Source organism: Pristiophorus japonicus, chromosome 14 (genome assembly GCF_044704955.1).
Source record: "Pristiophorus japonicus isolate sPriJap1 chromosome 14, sPriJap1.hap1, whole genome shotgun sequence".
NCBI classification, from domain to species: Eukaryota; Metazoa; Chordata; class Chondrichthyes; family Pristiophoridae; genus Pristiophorus; species Pristiophorus japonicus.
Window position 1 is genome coordinate 67,369,092 of NC_091990.1, and position 20,223 is coordinate 67,389,314.

At 47.5% G+C, this 20,223-nt stretch overlaps 1 protein-coding gene across 2 annotated transcripts in view; it reads right to left on the reverse strand.

Moving 5' to 3' along the window:
• mrps15 (mitochondrial ribosomal protein S15) overlaps nucleotides 1-20,223 on the reverse strand; it is a 68,748-nt gene that overhangs the window by 17,902 nt on the left and 30,623 nt on the right. The window contains exon 8 of one of the 2 annotated variants that reach the window (XM_070898521.1): nucleotides 9,672-9,761. In XM_070898521.1, coding sequence (XP_070754622.1) covers nucleotides 9,672-9,761 — 90 coding nt within the window. Of the gene's footprint in view, nucleotides 1-9,524; nucleotides 9,762-20,223 lie in introns of those variants that run through there. The other variant, XM_070898522.1, reaches the window with a different exon arrangement.

Consider the following 20,223-nt stretch of genomic DNA (forward strand, 5'->3'; position numbering starts at 1 on the left):
GTCTGATGGCCGATGTTACAGCTTCCATTGCAGCTCTGACTGCTGCCTTAGAATCTCAGATTACTGCCTTGGAAGCTCATTCCAATCCACCCTGGCTACAGGAGTGGTGCCGGAGGACTGCTAACATTGTATCTCTGTTTAAAAAGGGAGAAAGGGATAGACCGAGGAATTACAGGCCAGTCAGCCTAACCTCGGTGGTGGGAAAATTATTGGAAAAAATTCTGAGGGACAGGATAAATCTCCATTTAGAAAGACACGGATTAATCAAGGACAGTCAGCATGGATTTGTTAAGAGAAGGTCATGTCTGACTAACTTAACTGAATTTTTTGAGGAGGTAACCAGGAAGGTTGATGAGGGTAGTGCGTTTGATGTAGTATATATGGATTTTAGCAAGGCTTTTGATAAGGTTCCACATGGCAGATTGGCCACGAATGTAAAAGCCCATGGGATCCAGGGCAAAGTGGCAAGTTGGATCCAAAATTGGCTGAGAGGCAGGAAGCAAAGGGTAATGGTTGATGGGTATTTTTGTGACTGGAAGGCTGTTTCCAGTGGGGTTCCACAAGGCTCAGTACTAGGTCCCTTGCTTTTTGTGGTTTATATCAATGATTTAAACCTGAATGTAGGGAGTATTATTAAGAACTTTGCAAATGCTACTAAAATACGCTGTGTGATTGATAATGAAGAAGAAAGCTGTAGACTGCAGAAAGATATCAATCAACTGGTCAGGTGGGCAGAACAGTGGCAAATGGAATTCAATCCAGAGGTAATGCATTTGGGGAGGACTAACAAGGCAAGGGAATACACATTAAAAGGTAGGACACTAAAAAGTGTAGAGGAACAAAGGGATCTGGGAGCGCATGTCCAAGGTAGCAGGGCAGATAGATAAGGTGGTGAATAAGACATACGGAATACTTGCCTTTATTAGCTGAGGCATGGAATACAAGAGCAGGAAGGTTATGCTTGAACCGTATAGAACACTAGTTAGGCCACAGCTAGAGTACTGTGTGCAGTTCTGGTCATCACATTACAGGAAAGATGTGATTGCACTCGAGAAGGTACAGAGGAGATTTACAAGGATGTTGCCTGGACTGGAGAATTTTAGTGATGAGGAAATATTGGATAGGCTGGGTTTGTTTTCTTTGGAGCAGCGGAGACTGTGAGGAGATCTTATTGAGGTGTATAAAATTATGAGGGGCCTATATAGGGTGGATAGGAAGAACCTATTTCCCTTAGCAGAGGAGTCAACAACCAAGGGGAATAGATTTAAAGGTTGGAGGTTGGTTGGAGGTTTAGAGGGGATTTGAGGGGACATTCTTTCAGCCAAAGAGTGGTGGGGTCCAGAGCTCAATACCTGAAAGGGTGGTAGAGGCAGAAACCCTCACCACATTTAAGAAGTACTTGGATGTGCACCTGAAGTGCCGTAACCTACAGGGCTAGGGACCAAGAGCTGGAAAGTGGGATTAGGCTGGGTAGTTCTTTGTCGGCCGGTCTGGGCACCGTGGGTTGAAATGGCCCCCTTCCTTCCTGTTAATTCCTATTCTATGATTCCATACTGCCATGCAAGCGGTCCCTGAAGACTGTCTGTGGGTACAGGCTCCTGAGGTCTGAGAAATGGTCCACGTTGTCCAGGGCTGCGCTGTGGATCTTGATGACTGGAGTGAGCGGTTCCTCCTGCACCTCGGAGGTGTGCAAACGCACCGTAGGCGCGAGTCTGGCTCGTTGGGTAGCCATGTAGCGCCTGAAACACGGGAGCTACGCAGCCTATTGAAACAAGCAGAGCTCAGAGTATGAATATAAAGGAAAGTATTAATGAAAATAGTGATTTAATAAAGTTTGTTAATATAATATCGCTAATGATTTGTCTTTATATTGCAGTCAAGTACACCAGCTCCAAGTAAAACTCCTCGCCTCTGAGTCAGAAAGTTTTTAATTCAAGTCCCACTCTAGAAACTTGAGTACAAAATCTAAACTGACAGCCAGGTGCAGTATTGAGGGAGTGCTGCTGCACTGTCAGAGGTGCCACCTTTTGGATGAGACGTTAAACCGAGTGTCTGCTCTCTGACGTGGACGTAAAAGATTCCATGGAACTAATTTGAAGACGAGCAGGGGAGTTATCCCAGGTGTTCTGGCCAATATTTATCCCTCAATCAACATAACAAAAACAGATTATCTGATCATTATCACGTTGCTTTTTGTGCGAGCTTGCTGTGCCCAAATTTTCTGCCGAGTTTCCCAGATTACAACAGTGACTACACTCCAAAAGCAACATACTGCGGATGCTGGAATCTGAAATAAAAACAGAAAATGCTGGGAATCTCAGTGGGTCAGGCAGCGTCTGTGGAGAGAATGAGTTAACGTTTCAGGTCGCTGACCCTTCGTCAGAAAGTATTTAATTGGCTGGTCAACACTATGGGTCCTCCTGAGGTCATGAAAGGCGCTATAAAAATGAAAGCCTTTCTCTCCTGTTAACTTTTAACCTTTGTTTTTTAAGTAGGAAGGTATGAATCTTAAATTGTAACGCCTTAAAATAACTAATTGAGATTACAATTGTACAGCCAGAGCCATACAGCAATCCTAAGATGGTGATTATTGAACTTTTGAACTGAGAACTGACCCTTACAGCTGATAGAAAGTGTGCCTTAATGGGATGAGCTAGTTGGAGCTGTGCCAATGTATGCCGATCTCCGAGGCTGAGGGAAGTGTAATCACTGAACTGTGACTGCAAAGAAACTAGTTAAAGAAAAACATCTGTGAAGTCATTATCTTTCTAATTGAAGAGCATGTAGGGGAGGAGAGGATCAGGCTGGTGCTGATGGATGCAGATTCACATGACTGATCAGCAATTAAATGTAACAGGAACACAATGAGCAATAGGATTACAAGAATAAGGAGTCACACTGATCTCATTAGCTCAACGGAGAAGGAGCTGGTTCGTGAGGAACTCTGCTTATAACCCAAATTATAGATACATTGTAGGTTTCTTGTTAGTTTCTCTTTACATGAGGTGGAACCTGCACTGTGGAGAGGTGCTGATGGCGAGGTCGGATGGGTAGGAGAAAGGGATAAAAAGCATCAAATTGCAATGGGATTTTGGATTTGACCTGGGAAGATTGAGTTCAAGAAATTGTAACACGAGAGGGCGTTTTCTCAGATAAATATGTTTGGCTGTAAATACTTTACCTTATTTGGAGTATTAAACTTTGAATCAGTGAAACTTTGCTTCAACTCATTGAAACATATCTACCCAATTGATGTACAGTGCAACAATATGAGCTCTCGCTGCAACTCTCATTTTTTTTTTACTAAAAGCATAAATTTACAAGTGCCCCCTATAAAAGGGGAGGGGGGCACTAAAAACGGCATTTAAAACAAATTAAACTTTAAAACATATAAAATCAAATTAAAATTTGGTTGCCGGGGGTGATAATGCACTCCAGTCCCTCCGGCGCCCACCTCTCGCGGAAGGCCGCAAGCGTACCGGTGGACACCGCGTGCTCCATCTCCAGGGTCACCCTGGCCCGGATGTAAGCACGGAAGAGAGGCAGGCATTCCGGCTGAACGACCCCCTCGACCGCCTGCTGCCTGGACCGGCTGATGGCACCCTTGGCCGTGCACAGGAGCAGTCCTACGAGGGGGCTGCAACTCTCTCATTACCCCCCTCACTCCATCCCCATGGGTCTGTGGGATCAGCACTGATCGTGCGGAGGAGAATCAGCGACACGGACTGGTTGAGCCAACGGCCTGTTTCGGTAATGAGAGATTTCAGTCCGGCTTTCTAATGTGTGGCTGTTAGTGAAGGGGGGAGGATTGCCTGATTGTCTTTGATTAATATCAATTATCTACCAGGTTTTCGGATTCAATAGCCCAGACTTTCCAACTGGGGCAGGTCCCCCAACTGCCAGAGATGTGCCCCTGGCCCATGCCCATCCTCTAGCCCAGTAACATACACAAGGCCTGTTTACAGCCTGCCCTGAAGCCGGGCCCAGACTGACTGCGCCAGACTCCAGACGCCCGCACCTCAGGAGGAAGCAGGCAGCCTGAACAGTTTGGGGTATCACAGGTTTCGGGCACTCTCACTGGGTAAGGTTCCCAACAAGAACTTTCGTACAAGTCACGTGATCAGAGATCACATGGCAGATGTCACATGATCATACCTCCAGGAATGCCTCCAATCAGACCTGGCGCCCCGACTCCGCAACACAACCTCCGAGGTCCTGAGGCTAACCTTCGGGGCAGGACTCATCGGGCAGACCCACCTCCAAATATGGGGCAAATGGTGGGGAATATAGTGGAGGCCTGCACCTGCCCTTGGGTAACAGGGGGAAGTGGGACATAGCCGAATGTACCTCCAAACCTTTCCCTGGCTGTCTGCCTTGGCGGGGGGCAGGAGGAGCAGACCTTCCATGCCAATATTTCTCATGTTCTGCCAAGTTTAGCAATCAACAGTCGATCAGTTGGCAGGGTTCCTCATTTCACCCTGTGGTGAGGGTAGCTGATGGCCTCAGCTCCCCATGTGACAGATTGCTCAACCTCTGCCTGCACATCAGTTCTCTACAGTTACTGTTCATATTTGTCTCCTCAATAAATTGTTGCTGTGAATTTATGCCGAGCTGGGTTCACCGACAGAGCCTCTCTCAGCACGGGTCTGATGATCGGGGGTGTGCACAGGTCAGGTTGCAGAATCCTGCTCCACACCCACTCCCTCTTCAAAACCTCATTAGAAATTGAAGCTTGTTTTCCACCAGGCATTCCCCAGGGGCCCTACCCCGAGCCCATTTCATTCTGTGGACTCCCTCCCTGAACCTTCACTCTGCAGAGGTGTGTCTTCTGCCAGTTTGTTCCCGTGTCCCCTTACTCTACAGTTATGGTTTAACTTTAAAGTGTCCAGGATTAACTTTTCTATCCCATTTAGTAGCCTCCCATTGTCTATAAAGACTCCTCTCATTCATCTTTCAAGGTTCAGAAGTCCATATTTTTTCTAACCTTGTCTCATACCTCAGACCCCAAGACATTTCAACTCATCCAAAACTCCAATGGTCAAACCCTGTCTCACCCATCACCTCTGTCCTCACTAGCTCCCCTTGCACAGAACCATTGAATTCAAAATCCCCCATGGTCTCGCCCCAATCCACCCCTGCAACCTCCTGTGGCCCGGCAAGCCAGAGTCTTGTGACACTGGACCCCTCTGTATCTGCTTCATCGCTGGCAGCAGAGCCTTCAGCTGGTCATCTATGGACTCTTTCCCTAAACCTCCCACCTTACTATCACCCTCCCCAGTCTCTGCCATCGGCTTTTCCCCATCTCCCCGGGCTCTTCCATCAGTACTCGCTCTCCATCTGCTCCTCTCCGAAACACTTGGCTAGTTTGCATTACAGCCACTATATAAATGCAAGTTGTAGAAGTATTTAATGCTATATATAAACAAATCCAGTGTGTTTGTATATTACCATGCCCAGCAAATTATTCCAAGTAATTGGAGTCAAATTTCCACCATTTCTGCCGGTTTAATCGGCAATGTTACAGAGGGAGATCGGAATGATCCGTGGAATTTCTGTGGCTTCTGTTCTGAGACTTTACTGGCCTAACTTACTTTGAAGTGACAAGCTGGGTTCACTTCATTTACATTATATAACATTTTATACACCTCAATGACGTTCCTCCTTTAACCTCTCTCACTCTATAGACTAGAAAGTATTTTCAATCTTTCTTCAACCCGTATACATAGGATCACTGCTGTGTTCGCCATGGCTCAGTGGTCTGAGAAGGTTGTGGGTTGAAGTCCCAGTCCAGAGATTTGAGCACACAATCTAGGCTGACATCCCATGCTGTGCTGAGGAAGTGCTGCACTGGCAGAGTTTCAACTTTCCGATGAAATGTTAAACTGAGGCTCCATTTGCACTCATGTGGACGTAAAAGATTCCATGGACCTATTTCAAAGAGCAAGGCGTTCTCCTCGGTGTCCTGGCCAATATTTACTCATCCAACATCTACAATAGATTATCTGGCCTTTTATCTCATTGCTGTTTGTGGGATCTTGCTGCACAAAAATTGGTTGTCGTGTTTCCTGCATTACAACAGTGAGTACTTTCCAAAAAGCACTTCATTGGCTGTAAAGTCCTTTGGTCGTCCTGAGGTTATGAAAGGCTCTACATAAATGCAAGACGTTCTTTGAGCTGCTGTCTGCACTGTTTGATGTACATACTTTTTATTAAAACACAAGGGTGTAAACTCATGTGCAGCCATCCCTGGCTTGTGCTGAGGAAGCAAATCTATCACCGATTCAGGGTCTATATTCTGCAGGTACTGAGGAGCTTCAATTTACTCAGTCTTTAAAAACACTAAGGATTCAATTCAATGTGCCTGCTACTCTCCAAACTCCCTCAATCAAGTTTCCACAATTTTGGCAAAAAGGTTCTGGCTTGATCCTTGAATATTTTGGTCACAAAATTCCCTCCTTGGGCAATATTGGCCAATTACTCGCTGTAACCCATTAAGCACAGTGCAGATTCTCACTGCACATTAAGTCTTCTGCCTGAGTGGAATGGCGTTTTCTACAGAGTCCTGAAGTCAGTGAGGTCTCACGGACAGATTCTCTGCTCATTATTACATTGTTGTTTGTGGGAGCTTGCTGTGCGCAAATTGGCTGCTTCGTTTCCTACATTACAACAGTGACTACACTCCAAAAGTACTTCATTGGCTGGAAAGTGCTTTGGAACGTCCGGTGGTGGGGAAAGGCTCTATATAAATGCAAGTCTTTCTTTCTTTCATTGAATGGATGGCTCACCTCAACGCTAGTCCAAAGCCTCAGTTGCTATAACTTATATTTGTAGAACACCTTTCACGACCACCAGACATCCCAAAACGCTTTATAGCCAATGAGGTACTTTTTGAAGTGTAGTCAGTTGTACCGTAGGAAACGCGGCAGCTAATTTGCGCATAGCAAGCTTCCACAAACAACCAATGTGATAATGACCAGATAATCTGTTTTTTTTTTTTAAAAAAGTCATGTTGATTGAGGGCACCAGGGAGAACTCCCCGCTCTTCTTCAAAATAGTGCCATGGGATCCATACGTCCACCTGGGAGAGCAGACGTGGCCTCTGTTTAATGTCTCAACTAAAGGACGGCACCTCCGGCACTCCCTCAGCACTGCACTGGGAGTGTCAGCCAAGATTTTTGTGATCAAATCCCTGGAGTGGACCTTGAACCGTCTGACTCAGAGGCGTGAGTGCTACCCACTGAGTCATGGATGAAATGGCCATGAATGAGATGTGGTCCAGAAACATGTGGCAGGGGTATCTCCTTTTACTGGTGCTGTCTGAGTGAACTATTAGTCACTCTGATACGTGCTCACCTAGGAGTCAGTGGAACCTCAGTCGATAGCACAGAATACAACTACTTTCATCTGTATCGCACCATCAATGTAGGAAACATCCCAAAGTATGGCAGAAGGAAAAATGGACACGACACAGTAGTAGCGCTAGAGGCAATCAAAGAGATGGTCTCTTGAGGTTTAGTGCGAGTCCCAGAATGTGAGCTGATGACAGCTGAAGGCTCTGTCACCAAAGATGGTGAAGGGGAGGATACACAGTACATGCGGAGTGCGAGGTGGTTGTAGGGATAGAGTGAGCAAGGCTGCAGAGGTACAAAGGAGCACACTGACTCTGAACTCAATGCACTGAGATCAGCAAGGGCAGGGGTAATATGGACATGGGATGCAGATGCTGGGGTTTTGCACATAGTGGGGTTTATATAGGGTCCAACCTAGGGGCCCAGTGAGGAGAGCTCAGGGTTAATCAGAATTGCAAGGCTGTGCACTCTCCAACTCAGCCTGACGGATGCATGGACACAGCCCTCTCAAATTGGCCGTGCTTGAACTAACCAGAGAGTTTCCACAACGAGATGCATCTTTGCTGCCCTTCCAACCTCTGATTGGCCCTGCTAGACCAGCTAATCCTAGCATTGAACCTCGAACCTCGCGAGTGTGTATGGGCTCAGCTGTCTTTACCAGTGGAACCATTGTTGGTAAATAATGGGTCAAACCCTAGGCAGGGACTTCAGACATCCAATGCTGCACATTACACCCTTATTGTTATTGCTGGGACAAGCACATTCAGTACCCGCATTATTCATTCTGCGACTTGCTGGAAATGTTACTGCATTGGGTTTCTGCAGCTGGCTGTGGGCTGGGCACGGAGGCAAACCGCTGCTCTGATTGTACCTCTGGTCTGCAATGGTCTACTGACGGGGTACTGAGAGGATGAGCCAGGCTGGTGACAGTGACAGCTCAAGGTGGAGAGAGAGGCGGCAGCAGGTCGGAGGGGGGCAGGAAGAGGTGGCAGTTATCCAACTCACTTCATTGCTCTGAGAAGCATGGGCGTTTAAAGAACCAGATCCATTTATTGGCATCAGTAGGCTTTTCCATACATAGAATCATAGAAAATTACAGCTCGGAAGGAGGCCATTTGGTCCATCGTGTCCGTGCCAGCTGACAAAGAGCTATCCAGTCTAATCCCACTTTCCAGCTCTTGGTCCATAGCAAGGTTACAGCACTTCAGGTGCACATCCAAGTATTTTTTTTAATGTGGTAAGGGTTTCTGTCTCTACCACCCTTTCAGGCAATGAGTTCCAGATCCCCACCACCCTCTAGGTGAAGAAATTTCCCCTCAAATCCCCTCTAAACCTTCTACCAATTACTTAAAATCTATGTCCCCTGGTTGTTTGACCCTCAGCTAAGGGAAATAGGTCCTTCCTATCCACCCTATATAGGCCCCTCATAATTTTATACACCTCAATAAGGTCTCCCCTCAGCCTCCTCTGATACAAAGAAAACAAACCCAGCCTATCCAGTCTTTCCTCATAGCTAAAATTCTCCAGTCCAGGCAACATCCTTGTGAATCTTCGCTGCACCCTCTCCAGTGCAATCACATCTTTCCTGTAATGTGGTAACCAGAACTGTACACAGTACTCTAGTTGTGTTTTACAGTTCAAGTATAACCTCCCTGCTCTTATATTCTGTGCCTCGGCTAATAAAGGCAAGTATTCTGTATGGCTTCTTAACCACCTTATCTACCTGGCCTGCTACCTTCAGGGATCTGTGGACCTGCACTCCAAGGTCCCTTTGTTTCTCTACACTTCTCAGTATCCTACCATTTAATGTGTATTGCCTTGCCTTGTTAGCCCTCCCCGAATGCATTACCTCACACATCTCCGGATTGAATTCCATTTGTCACTGTTCTGCCCACCTGACCAGTTCATTGATAACTTCCTGCAATCTACAGCTTTCTTCTTCATTATCAGCCACACAGCCGATTTTAACATCATCTGCAAACTTTTTAATCATACCCCCTACATTTAAGTCTAAATCATTGATATATATACCACAAAAAGCAAGGGACCCAGCACTGAGCCCTGCGGAACCTTACTGGAAACTGCCTTCCAGCCTTTCTTTATCTTACCTCATCTCATGGTGACCAATACGATTCGGTTTGTTTCAAATAAGTTGTTTTAAAACAGAGTGCAAAGGAGATTGAAAGAGGTAAATATTTATTAATCTGACACAGGAGTTGGTTGTCTTCTATGAAGTACAGTTGCTGTGTACGACAGACATACCCGGCCCAGCAGTGGCCACTCCACATCCCCTCCACGTCACACTGGTGTACCTTCACTCACTTCCTTGCTGGTCAACTGGGCTTTCTCTGCAGCCACGGCCTTCTGCTTCTGTCGCTTGGCAGCACGCAGCTTCTGCACCTCCTGAAACACCTGAAACAAAGCAAAACACTGTGAGCGCGAGTGAGTGAGTGAATGCATGTGAGCGAGTGTGCGAGCGCCCGGGAGTGAGTGTGAACGAGCGTGAGAGCGCCCGAGAGTGAGTGTGCGAGCGCCCGAGAGTGAGCGTGAGAGCGCCCGAGAGTGAGCGTGAGAGCGCCCGAGAGTGAGCGTGAGCACGCGAGCCCGAGAGTGAGTGAGCGAGCATGCGAATGCACGAGTGAGAGCGTGCGAGCAACTGGGTGTGAGCGAGCGTGAGAGCACCTGAGAGTGAGCGCAAATGTGAGAGTGTACAAGCACCCGAGAGTGAGTGCGAGAGTGAGAGTCAGCGTGCGAGCGCCTGAGAGTGTGAGCACGTGAGTAAGTGTGAGCGTGCGAGCGCCTGTCAGTGAGTGTGAGTCAGCGTGCAAACGTCCAGCCTTTCCCATCAATTATAATCCAGTTTTTAAGTTCATGGGTTCCCTCAGTTGGCACTCTCGACTCCTCTCTTCATTTCCCGACAGAGGCTTTCCTCATTGCCCAAACTGGCTCTGATTAAAGATCTCCACCCAAAAAACTAAACCCTTCAGACTTGCTGTGCATTTCCAGCATTTTGTGATGTCTTTTCATCCAAAACCTTTGCAGCAAAAATTATTACAAGACTTCCACTAATTCTACTTTCATTATGGCAACATTCTGTTAGATGGGGAGCTGGCTAATTACTCAAACTGGGCTTGTCCTTATTCCTTTCCATCGGCCCATAAACATCAGAGAGTTTCATCCCTTTCTTCTCGGGGCATCATCTCTTGCTGGGCTGTAGTTCCACTGGCAGCCACCAGATCTCATCTAAGTGACCATTCTGCATGCACGGGTCTAGACAATGTCTGTCGACAAGCTATTCAACTGTGGGGGCATCACAGCCGAGCCCAATTCCATCTGCACCAGATATCACAATTTGTACTTTCTACAATCAGTAAGGGGGGGGGGGGGGGGGAAAGAGAGGGGGAATAGGGAACTGAATTTCTTTCTGGATGGAGCGCCGAGGATGGCCAACGTGGCCTCCCCCAGCTGCAGCCGCTGTGTGACCAGAACCTCCCAGACTCTCCACAGCCTTTTCTCAAATCAACTTCCTAATGTTCAACAACTTGCATTTATATAGTGCCTTTAATGTAGTGAAACCTCCCAAGGTGCTTCATAGGAGCGATTAACAAAGAAAATGTGACACCAAGCCACACAAGGAGATATTAGGATTGGTGACCAAAAGTTTGGTCAAAGAGGTAGGTTTTAAGGAGCGTCTTAAAGGAGGAAAGGTGGCGAGCTTTAAGGAGGGAATTCCAGAGCTTACGGCCTAGTTCTACAGCAGGAAGACAGTAATGAGGTAGCACCCTCCATACTGGGAGGGTGGGGTAAGGGCCTTGGAGGTCATTATATAAGAACGTAAGAAATAGGAGCAGGAGTAGGCCACCTGGCCCCTTGAGTCTGCTCCGCCATTAATAAGATCATGGCTGATCTGATCATGGACTCAGCTCCACTTCCCTGCCCGCTCCCCATAACCCTTTACTCTCTTATTGCTCAAAAATCTGTCTATCTCCACCTTAAATATATTCAATGATCCAGCCTCCACAGCTCTCTGGGGCAGAGAATTCCACAGATTTACAACGCTCATGAGGAGAAATTTCTTCTCAGTTTTAAATGGGCAGCCCCTTATTCTGAGACTATGTCCCCTAGTTTTAGTTTCCCCTACAAGTGGAAACATCCTCTCTGCATCCACCTTGTTGATCCCAGTCATTATCTTATAAGTCTCAATAAGATCACCTCTCATCCTTCTGAACTCCAATGAGAAAAGGCCCAACCTACTCAAAATATAAGTCAACCCCCTTAACCCCCTCAACCTAGTGAACCTTCTCTGAACAGCCTCCAATGCAAGTATAATCCTTCCTTAAATACGGAGACCAAAACTGTACGCAGTACTCCAGGTGTGGCCTCACCAATACCCTGTACAGTTGTAGCAGGACATCTCTGCTTTTATACTCTATCCCCCTTGCAATAAAGGCCAACATTCCATTTGCCTTCCTGTTTACTTGCTGTACTCACTTTTTGTGTTTCATGCACAAGGACCCTCAGGCCTCTCTGTACTGCAGCATTTTGCAATTTTTCTCTATTTAAATTATAATTTGCTTTTCTATTTTTTCTGCCAAGTGGATAACCTCACATTCCCATCTGCCAAATTTGTGCCCACTCACTTAGCCTGTCTATATCCCTTTGCAGATTTTCTGTGGCCTCCTCACAATTTGCTTTCCTTCCCATCTTTGTATCATCAGCAAACTTGGCTACATTACACTCAGTCACTTCATCCAAATCATTAATATAGATTGTAAATGTTGTGTACCTGTAAAGCATGCACTCCCATGTTTTGCCACCAGGGCGCGCATCCCCTGAAATCCCAAGACATCCCAGCATCCCTTGGGAGCACTGTATATAAGCTGGCCCCCCTAAGGCCTGTTCCTCACTCTGGAGTGTCTCAATAAAGACTGAGGTCACTGTTACTTTAACCTCCCTGTGTGCAGTCTCATCTGTGTTAGGAACACAATAACTGGCGACGAGTATACGAATCCAACGCAAAGATGCAGCAAACTGTGGGCATCCTGGAGAAGTTCTCGGAGGGTGAGGACTGGGAAGCCTGTGTCGAACGGCTAGACCAGTACTTTGTAGCCAACGAGCTGGACGGAGAAGGAAGCGCTGCAAAAAGGAGAGCGGTCCTCCTCACGGTCTGCGGGGCACCGACTTACAGCTTCATGAAGAATCTTCTGGCTCCGGTGAAACCCACAGATAAGTCGTATGAGGAGCTGTGTACACTGGTTCAGGAGCATCTTAACCCGAGGGAGAGCGTGCTGATGGCGAGGTATCGATTCTACACATGCCAACGATCTGAAGGTCAGGATGTGGTGACCTACGTCGCCGAGCTAAGGCGACTTGCAGGACAATGTGAGTTTGATGGCTACCTGGAGCAGATGCTCAGAGACTTTTTTGTACTGGGCATTGGCCACGAGACCATCCTACGAAAACTTTTGACTGTAGAGACACCGACCCTCAGTAAGGCCACTACGATAGCACAGGCGTTTATGTCCACCAGTGATAACACCAAACAAATCTCTCAGCACACAAGTGCAAGCAATGCTCATACATTAACTGGAACTGTGTTTGCGAGCAGAAATGTACAGGGCAGAAACCACGAGTCTGCAACTGCCAGCAGGCCTCAGGTGACCTAGATGACTCAGAGCCCGCAACAAAGGATAAATGCAAGGCAATTCACACCTTGTTGGCGTTGTGGAGGCTTCCATTCAGCCTATTCATGCCGCTTCAAAGGGTATGTTTGCAAGAGCTGTGGAACAATGGGGCACCTTCAACGAGCTTGCAGACGAGCTACAAGCCCTGCAAACCTGCTAACCACCACGTGGCAGAGGAAGATCGGTCCATGGTGGATCAAAGCAACTTCGAGCCTGAGAGAGGAGGCAGATGCTGAAGTACACGGGGTGCACACATTTGAGACGAAATGTCCACTTATAATGCTAAATGTAAAATTGAATGGCATACCCGTAGCCATGGAACTGGACACTGGCACTAGCCAATCCATCATGAGTAAAAAGATGTTTGAGAGACTGTGGTGCAACAAGGCACTAAGACCAGCCCTGAGCCCCAACCACATGAAACTGAGAACGTACAGCAAAGAGCTCATCACTGTCCTGGGCAGCGCCATGGTCAAGCTCACCTATGAGGGCATGGTGCACGAACTGACACTCTGGACTGTCCCAGGCGATGGCCCCACACTGCTTGGAAGGAGCTGGCTGGGCAAAATCCGCTGGAACTGGGATGACATCCGAGCGCTATCACATGTCGATGAGGCCTCATGTACCCAGGTTCTTAACAAATTTCCTTCCCTTTTTGAGCCAGGCATTGGAAACTTTTCCGGGGTGAAGGTGCGGATCCACGACCCATTCACCACAAGGCACGAGCGGTACCTCACATGGTGAGGGAGAGAGTGGAAATCGAGCTGGACAGTCTGCAACGCAAGGGCATCATCTCCCCAGTGGAATTCAGCGAGTGGGCCAGCCCGATTGTTCCAGTGCTCAAAAGTGATGGCATGGTCAGGATTTCTGGCGATTATAAAGTAACTATTATTCATTTCTCGCTACAGGACCAATACCCGCTACCTAAGGCAGATTACCTATTTGCGACGCTGGCAGGAGGCAAGACGTTCACCAAGCTCGACCTGACTTCGGCCTACATGATGCAGGAGCTGGAGGAGTCTTCGAAAGGTCTCACCTGCATCAACACGCACAAGGGACTGTTCATCGACAACAGATGCCTGTTTGGAATTCGTTCGGCTGCAGCGATCTTCCAGAGAAACATGGAGAGTCTACTCAAGTCGGTACCACGCACGGTGGTTTTTCAGGACGACATATTGGTCACGGGTCGAGACATCATAGAAACACAGAAAATAGGTGCAGGAGTAGGCCATCCGGCCCTTCGAGCCTGCACCACCATTCAATAAGATCAAGGCTGATCATTCCTTCAGGACCCCGTTCCTGCTTTCTCTCCATACCCCTTGATCCCTTTAGCCGTAAGGGCCATATCTAACTCCCTCTTGAATATATCCAATGAACTGGCATCAACAACTCTCTGCGGTAGGGAATTCCACAGGTTAACAACTCAGTGAAGAAGTTCCTCCTCATCTCAGTCCTAAATGGCTTACCCCTTATCCTAAGACTATGTCCCCTGGTTCTGGACTTCCCCAACATCGGGAACATTCTTTCTGCATCTAACCTGTCCAGTCCTATCAGAATTTTATATGTTTCTATGAGATCCTCTCTCAACCTTCTAAACTCCAGTGAATACAGGCCCAGTCGATCCAGTCTCTCCTCATATGTCAGTCCTGCCATCCCTGAATCAGTCTGGTGAACCTTCGCTGCACTCCCTCAATAGCAAGAACGTCTTTCCTCAGATTAGGAGACCAAAACTGAACACAATATTCCAGGTGGGGCCTCACCAAGGTCCTGTACAACTGCAGTAAGACCCCCCTGCTCCTATACTCAAATCCTCTCGCTATGAAGGCCAACATACCATTTGTCTTCTTCACCACCTGCTGACCTGCATGCCAACCTTCAATGACTGATGAATCATGACACCCAGGTCTCGCTGCACCTCCCCTTTTCCTAATCTGCCGCCATTCAGATAATATTCTGCCTTCGTGTTTTTTCCCCCAAAGTGGATAACTTCACATTTATCCACATTATACTGCATCTGCCATATATTTGCCCATTCACCTAACCTGTCCAAATCACCCTGTAGCCTCTTGGTGTCCTCCTCACAGCTCATACCGCCACCCAGTTTAGTGTCATCTGCAAACTTGGAGATATTACACTCAATTCCTTCATCCAAATCATTAATATATATTGTAAAGAGCTGGGGTCCCAGCACTGAGCCCTGCGGCACTCCACTAGTCACTGCCTGCCATTCTGAAAAGGACCCGTTAATCCCGACTCTCTGCTTCCTGTCTGCCAACCAGTTCTCTATCCACGTCAGTACATTACCCCCAATACCGTCTGCTTTGATTTTGCACACCAATCTCTTGTGTGGGACCTTGTCAAAAGCCTTTTGAAAGTCCAAATACACCACATCCACTGGTTCTCCCTTGTCCACTCTACTAGTTACATCCTCAAAACATTCCAGAAGATTTGTCAAGCATGATTTCCCTTTCATAAATCCATGTTGACTTGGATCAATCCTATCACTGCTTTCCAAATGCGCTGCTATTTCATCCTTAATGATTGATTCCAACATTTTCCCCACTACTGATGTCAGGCTAACTGGTCTATAATTACCCGTTTTCTCTCTCCCTCAGTTTTTAAAAAGTGGTGTTACATTAGCTACCCTCCAGTCCATAGGAACTGATCCAGAATCGATAGACTGTTGGAAAATTACCAATGCATCCACTATTTCTAGGGCCACTTCCTTAAGTACTCTGGGATGTAGACGATCAGGCCCTGGGGATTTATGAGCCTTCAATCCCATCAATTTCCCCAACACAATTTCCCGCCTAATAAGGATATCCTTCAGTTTCTCCTTCTCAATCGTCCTTCGGACCCCAAGTACATCCGGAAGGTTATTTGTGTCTTCCTTTGTGAAGACAGAACCAAAGTACTTGTCCAATTGGTCTGCCATTTCTTTGTTTTCCATTATAAATTCACCTGAATCTGATTGCAAGGGACCTACGTTTGTCTTCACTAATCTTTTTCTCTTCAAATATCTATAGAAGCTTTTGCAGTCATTTTTTATGTTTCCGGCAAGCTTCCTCTCGTACTCTATTCTCCCTCCAAATTAAACCCTTTGTCCTCCTCTGCTGTATTCTAAATTTCTCCCAGTCCTCCGGCTTGCTACTTTTTCTGGCTAATTTGTATGCCTTTTCCTTGGATTTAACACTATCCTTAATTTCCCTTGTTAGCCACGGTTGAGCCATCTTCCCCGTTTGATTTTTACTCCAGACAGGGATGTACAATTGTTGAAGTTTGTCCATATGATCTTTAAATGTTTGCCATTGCCTATCCATCGTCAACCCTTTAAGTATCATTTGCCAGTCTAATCTAGCCAATTCGCGCCTCATACCATCAAAGTTACCTTTCCTTAAGTTCAGGACCCTAGTTTGTCACTCTCCATCTTAATAAAGAATTATACCATATTATGTTCACTCTTCCCCAAGGGACCTCACACAACAAGATTGCTATTAGTCCCTTCTCATTACACATCACCCAGTCTAGGATGGCCAGCTCTCTGGTTGGTTCCTCGACATATTGGTCTAGAAAACGATCCCTAATACACTCCAGGAAATCCTCCTCCACCGCATTGCTACCAGTTAGGTTAGCCCAATCAATACGTAGATTAAAGTCGCCCATGATTACTGCTGTACCTTTACTGCACACATCCCTTATTTCTTGTTTAATGCTGTTTGGTGGCCTGTACACAACTCCCACCAGCGTTTTCTGCCCTTTGGTATTCCGCAGCTCCACCCATACCAATTCCACATCATCCAGGCTAATGTCCTTCCTTACAATTACATTAATTTCCTCTTTAACCAACAACGCCACCCCGCCTCCTTTTCCTTTCTGTCTATCCTTCCTAAATGCTGAATACCCCTGGATGTTGAGTTCCCAGCCTTGGTCACCCTGGAGCCATGTCTCCGTGATGCCAATCACATCATACCCGTTAACTGCTATCTGCGCAGTTAATTCTTCCACCTTATTCCGAGTACTCCTCGCACTGAGGCACAGAGCCTTCAGGCTTGTCTTTTTAACACACTTTGACCCTTTAGAATTCTGCTGTAAAGTGGCCCTTTTTGTTTTTTGCCCTCCACTTTTACTATTCTCCTTTATATCTTTTGCTTCTGCCTCCATTTTATTCCCCTGTCTCCTTGCATAGGTTCCCATCCCCCTGTCATATTAGTTTAAATCCTCCCAAACAGCACTCGCCAACACTCCCTCTGGGACATTGGTTCCGGTCCTGCCCAGGTGCAGACCGTCCGGTTTGTACTGGTCCCACCTCCCCCAGAACCGGTTCCAATGTCCCAGGAATTTGAATCCCTCCCCTCTTCACCACTGCTCAAGCTACGTATTCATCTGAGCTATCCTGCGATTCCTACTCTGACTAGCACGCGGGCACTGGTAGCAATATTGAGATTATTACTTTTGAGGTCCTACTTTTTAAATTTAACTCCTAGCTCCCTAAATTCGTCTCGTAGGACCTCATCCCGTTTTTTTTACCTATATCGTTGGTACCTATGTGCACCAAGACAACTGGCTGTTCACCCTCCCTATTCAGAATGTCCTGCACCCGCTCCAAGACATCCTTGACCAGGGAGGCAACATACCATCCTGGAGTCTCGGTTGCGGCCGCAGAAACGCCTATCTATTCCCCTTACAATCGAATTCCCTATCACTATTGCTCTTCCACTCTTTTTCCTGCCCTCCTGTGCAGCAGAGCCAGCCACAGTGCCATGAACTTGGCTGCTGCTGCTCTCCCATGAGTCATCCCCCTCAACAGTACCTAAAGCGGTGTATCTGTTTTGCAGGGGGATGACCGAAGGGGACCCCTGCACTACCTTCCTTGCACTGCTCTTCCTGTTGGTCTTCCTTTCCCTATCTGGCTGCGGACCCTTTACCTGCGGTAAGACCAACTCACTAAATGTGCTATTCACATCATTCTCAGCATCGTGCATGCTCCAGAGTGAATCCACCCGCAGCTACAGTGCCGCAACGCGGTCAGTCAGGAGCTGGAGGCGGATACACTTCCTGCAGGGACGTAGTCGTCAGGGACACTGGAGGCTTCCCTGATTTCCCACATGGTACAGGAGGAGCATAACACGTGCCCGAGCTCTCCTGCCCTGACTTAACCCCTAGATTAACTTAATTTGGCAACAACAATGCTAAATGTTACTTACTGAAATAGAAAAGCTACTTACCAATCACCAGCCACTTACCCCCTTGGCTGTGACGTCACCTTTCAATTTCTTTCTACTTCTTTTTTGCCTTTTGCCCCGCTGCAGCTGCACAAGCCACGCCTTTATAGACCTCTCGATGTTCCGACCCCGGAACTCCCGCCTCTCCGAGCTCCTGGTTTCACTGGCCTCTCGACGCATCGCTGAGCACCTACAAAACCTGGAGGAGGTCCTCCAGCGACTGGATCCCATAGGACTGCAGTTGAAGAGGTCGAAATGCGTCTTCACGGCAACAGAAGTGGAGTTTTTGGGGAGAAAGGTCACGGCGGACGGCATTCTGCCCACAGACGCCAAGACAGAGGCTATCAGGAATGCGCCCAGACCACAGAACGTCATGGAGCTGCGGTCGTTCCTGGGACTCAACTATTTTGGTAACTTCCTACCGGGGTAAAGCACCCTCTTAGAGCCCCTACATGTGTTTTTGCGTAAAGGTGAGAACTGGGTATGGATAAAAAAAACAAGTAATTGCTTTTGAGAAAGCCAAAAACATTTTATGCTCCAACAAGCTGCTTGTATTGTATAACCCATGTAAAAGACTTGTGCTAGCATGTGACGCGTCGTCATACGGAGTTGGGTGTGTATTACAACAAGTTAACGTTGTGGGGAAGTTGCAACCTGTCGCCTATGCCACCAGGAGCTTGTCTAAGGCCGAGAGGACCTACAGCATGATTGAGAAAGAGGCATTAGCGTGTGTGTTCGGGGTAAAGTAAATGCATCAATACCTGTTTGGCCTCAAATTTGAGCTTGAAAATGATCACAAGCCCCTCATATCCCTGTTCGCTGAAAACAAGGGGATAAATACTAATGCCTCAGCTCGCATACAAAGGTGGGCACTCGAGCTATCAGCGTATAACTATACCATCCGCCACAGGCCAGGCACCGAGAACTGTGCGGATGCTCTCAGTCGGCTACCATTGCCCACCACGGGGGTGGAAATGGCGCAGCCTGCAAACTTGTTGATGGTGGCGCAGCCCGCAGACTTGATGGTCATGGAAGCGTTTGAAAATGATAAATCACCTGTCACGGCCCGCCAGATTAGGAATTGGAACAGCCAAGATCCTCTGCCGTCCCTAGTAAAAAAAAAAAACTGTGTACTGCATGGGAGCTGGGCCAGCATCCCCGTTGAAATGCAAGAGCTAATCAAGCCGTTCCAGTGGCGAAAAGACGAGTTGTCCATTCAGGCAGACTGCCTGTTGTGGGGTAACCGCGTAGTGCTACCCAAAAAAGGGCAGGCAGACGTTCATCTCGGATCTCCACAGCACACACCCGGGTATAGTAATAATGAAAACGATAGCCAGATCCCACATGTGGCAGCCCGGTATCGACTCTGATTTAGAGTCCTGTGTACTTCAATGCAGCGTATGTGCTCAGTTGAGCAACGCGCCCAGAGGGGCACCACTAAGTTTGTGGTCCTGGCCCTCCAGACCATGGTCGATGATCCATATCGACAATGTGGCCTGTTTCTCGGTAAAATGTTCCTGGTGGTGGTGGATGCTTTTTCAAAATGGATTGAATGTGAAATAATGTCGGGAAGCACCGCCACCGCCACCATTGAAAGCCTGAGGGCCATGTTTGCCACCCACGGCCTGCCTGACATACTGGTCAGTGACAACAGGCCATGTTTCACCAGTGCCGAATTTAAAGAATTCATGACCCGCAATGGGATCAGACATGTCACCTTGGCCCCGTTTAAACCAGCCTCCAATGGGCAGGCAGAGCGGGCAGTACAAACAATCAAACAGAGCCTTAAACGAGTCACAGAAGGCTCACTCCAAACCCGCCTGTCCCGAGTACTGCTCAGCTACCGCACGAGACTCCACTCGCTCACAGGGGTGCCCCCGGCTGAGCTACTCATGAAAAGGACACTTAAAACCAGACTCTCGCTGGTTCACCCCAACCTGCATGATCAGGTAGAGAGCAGGCGGCAGC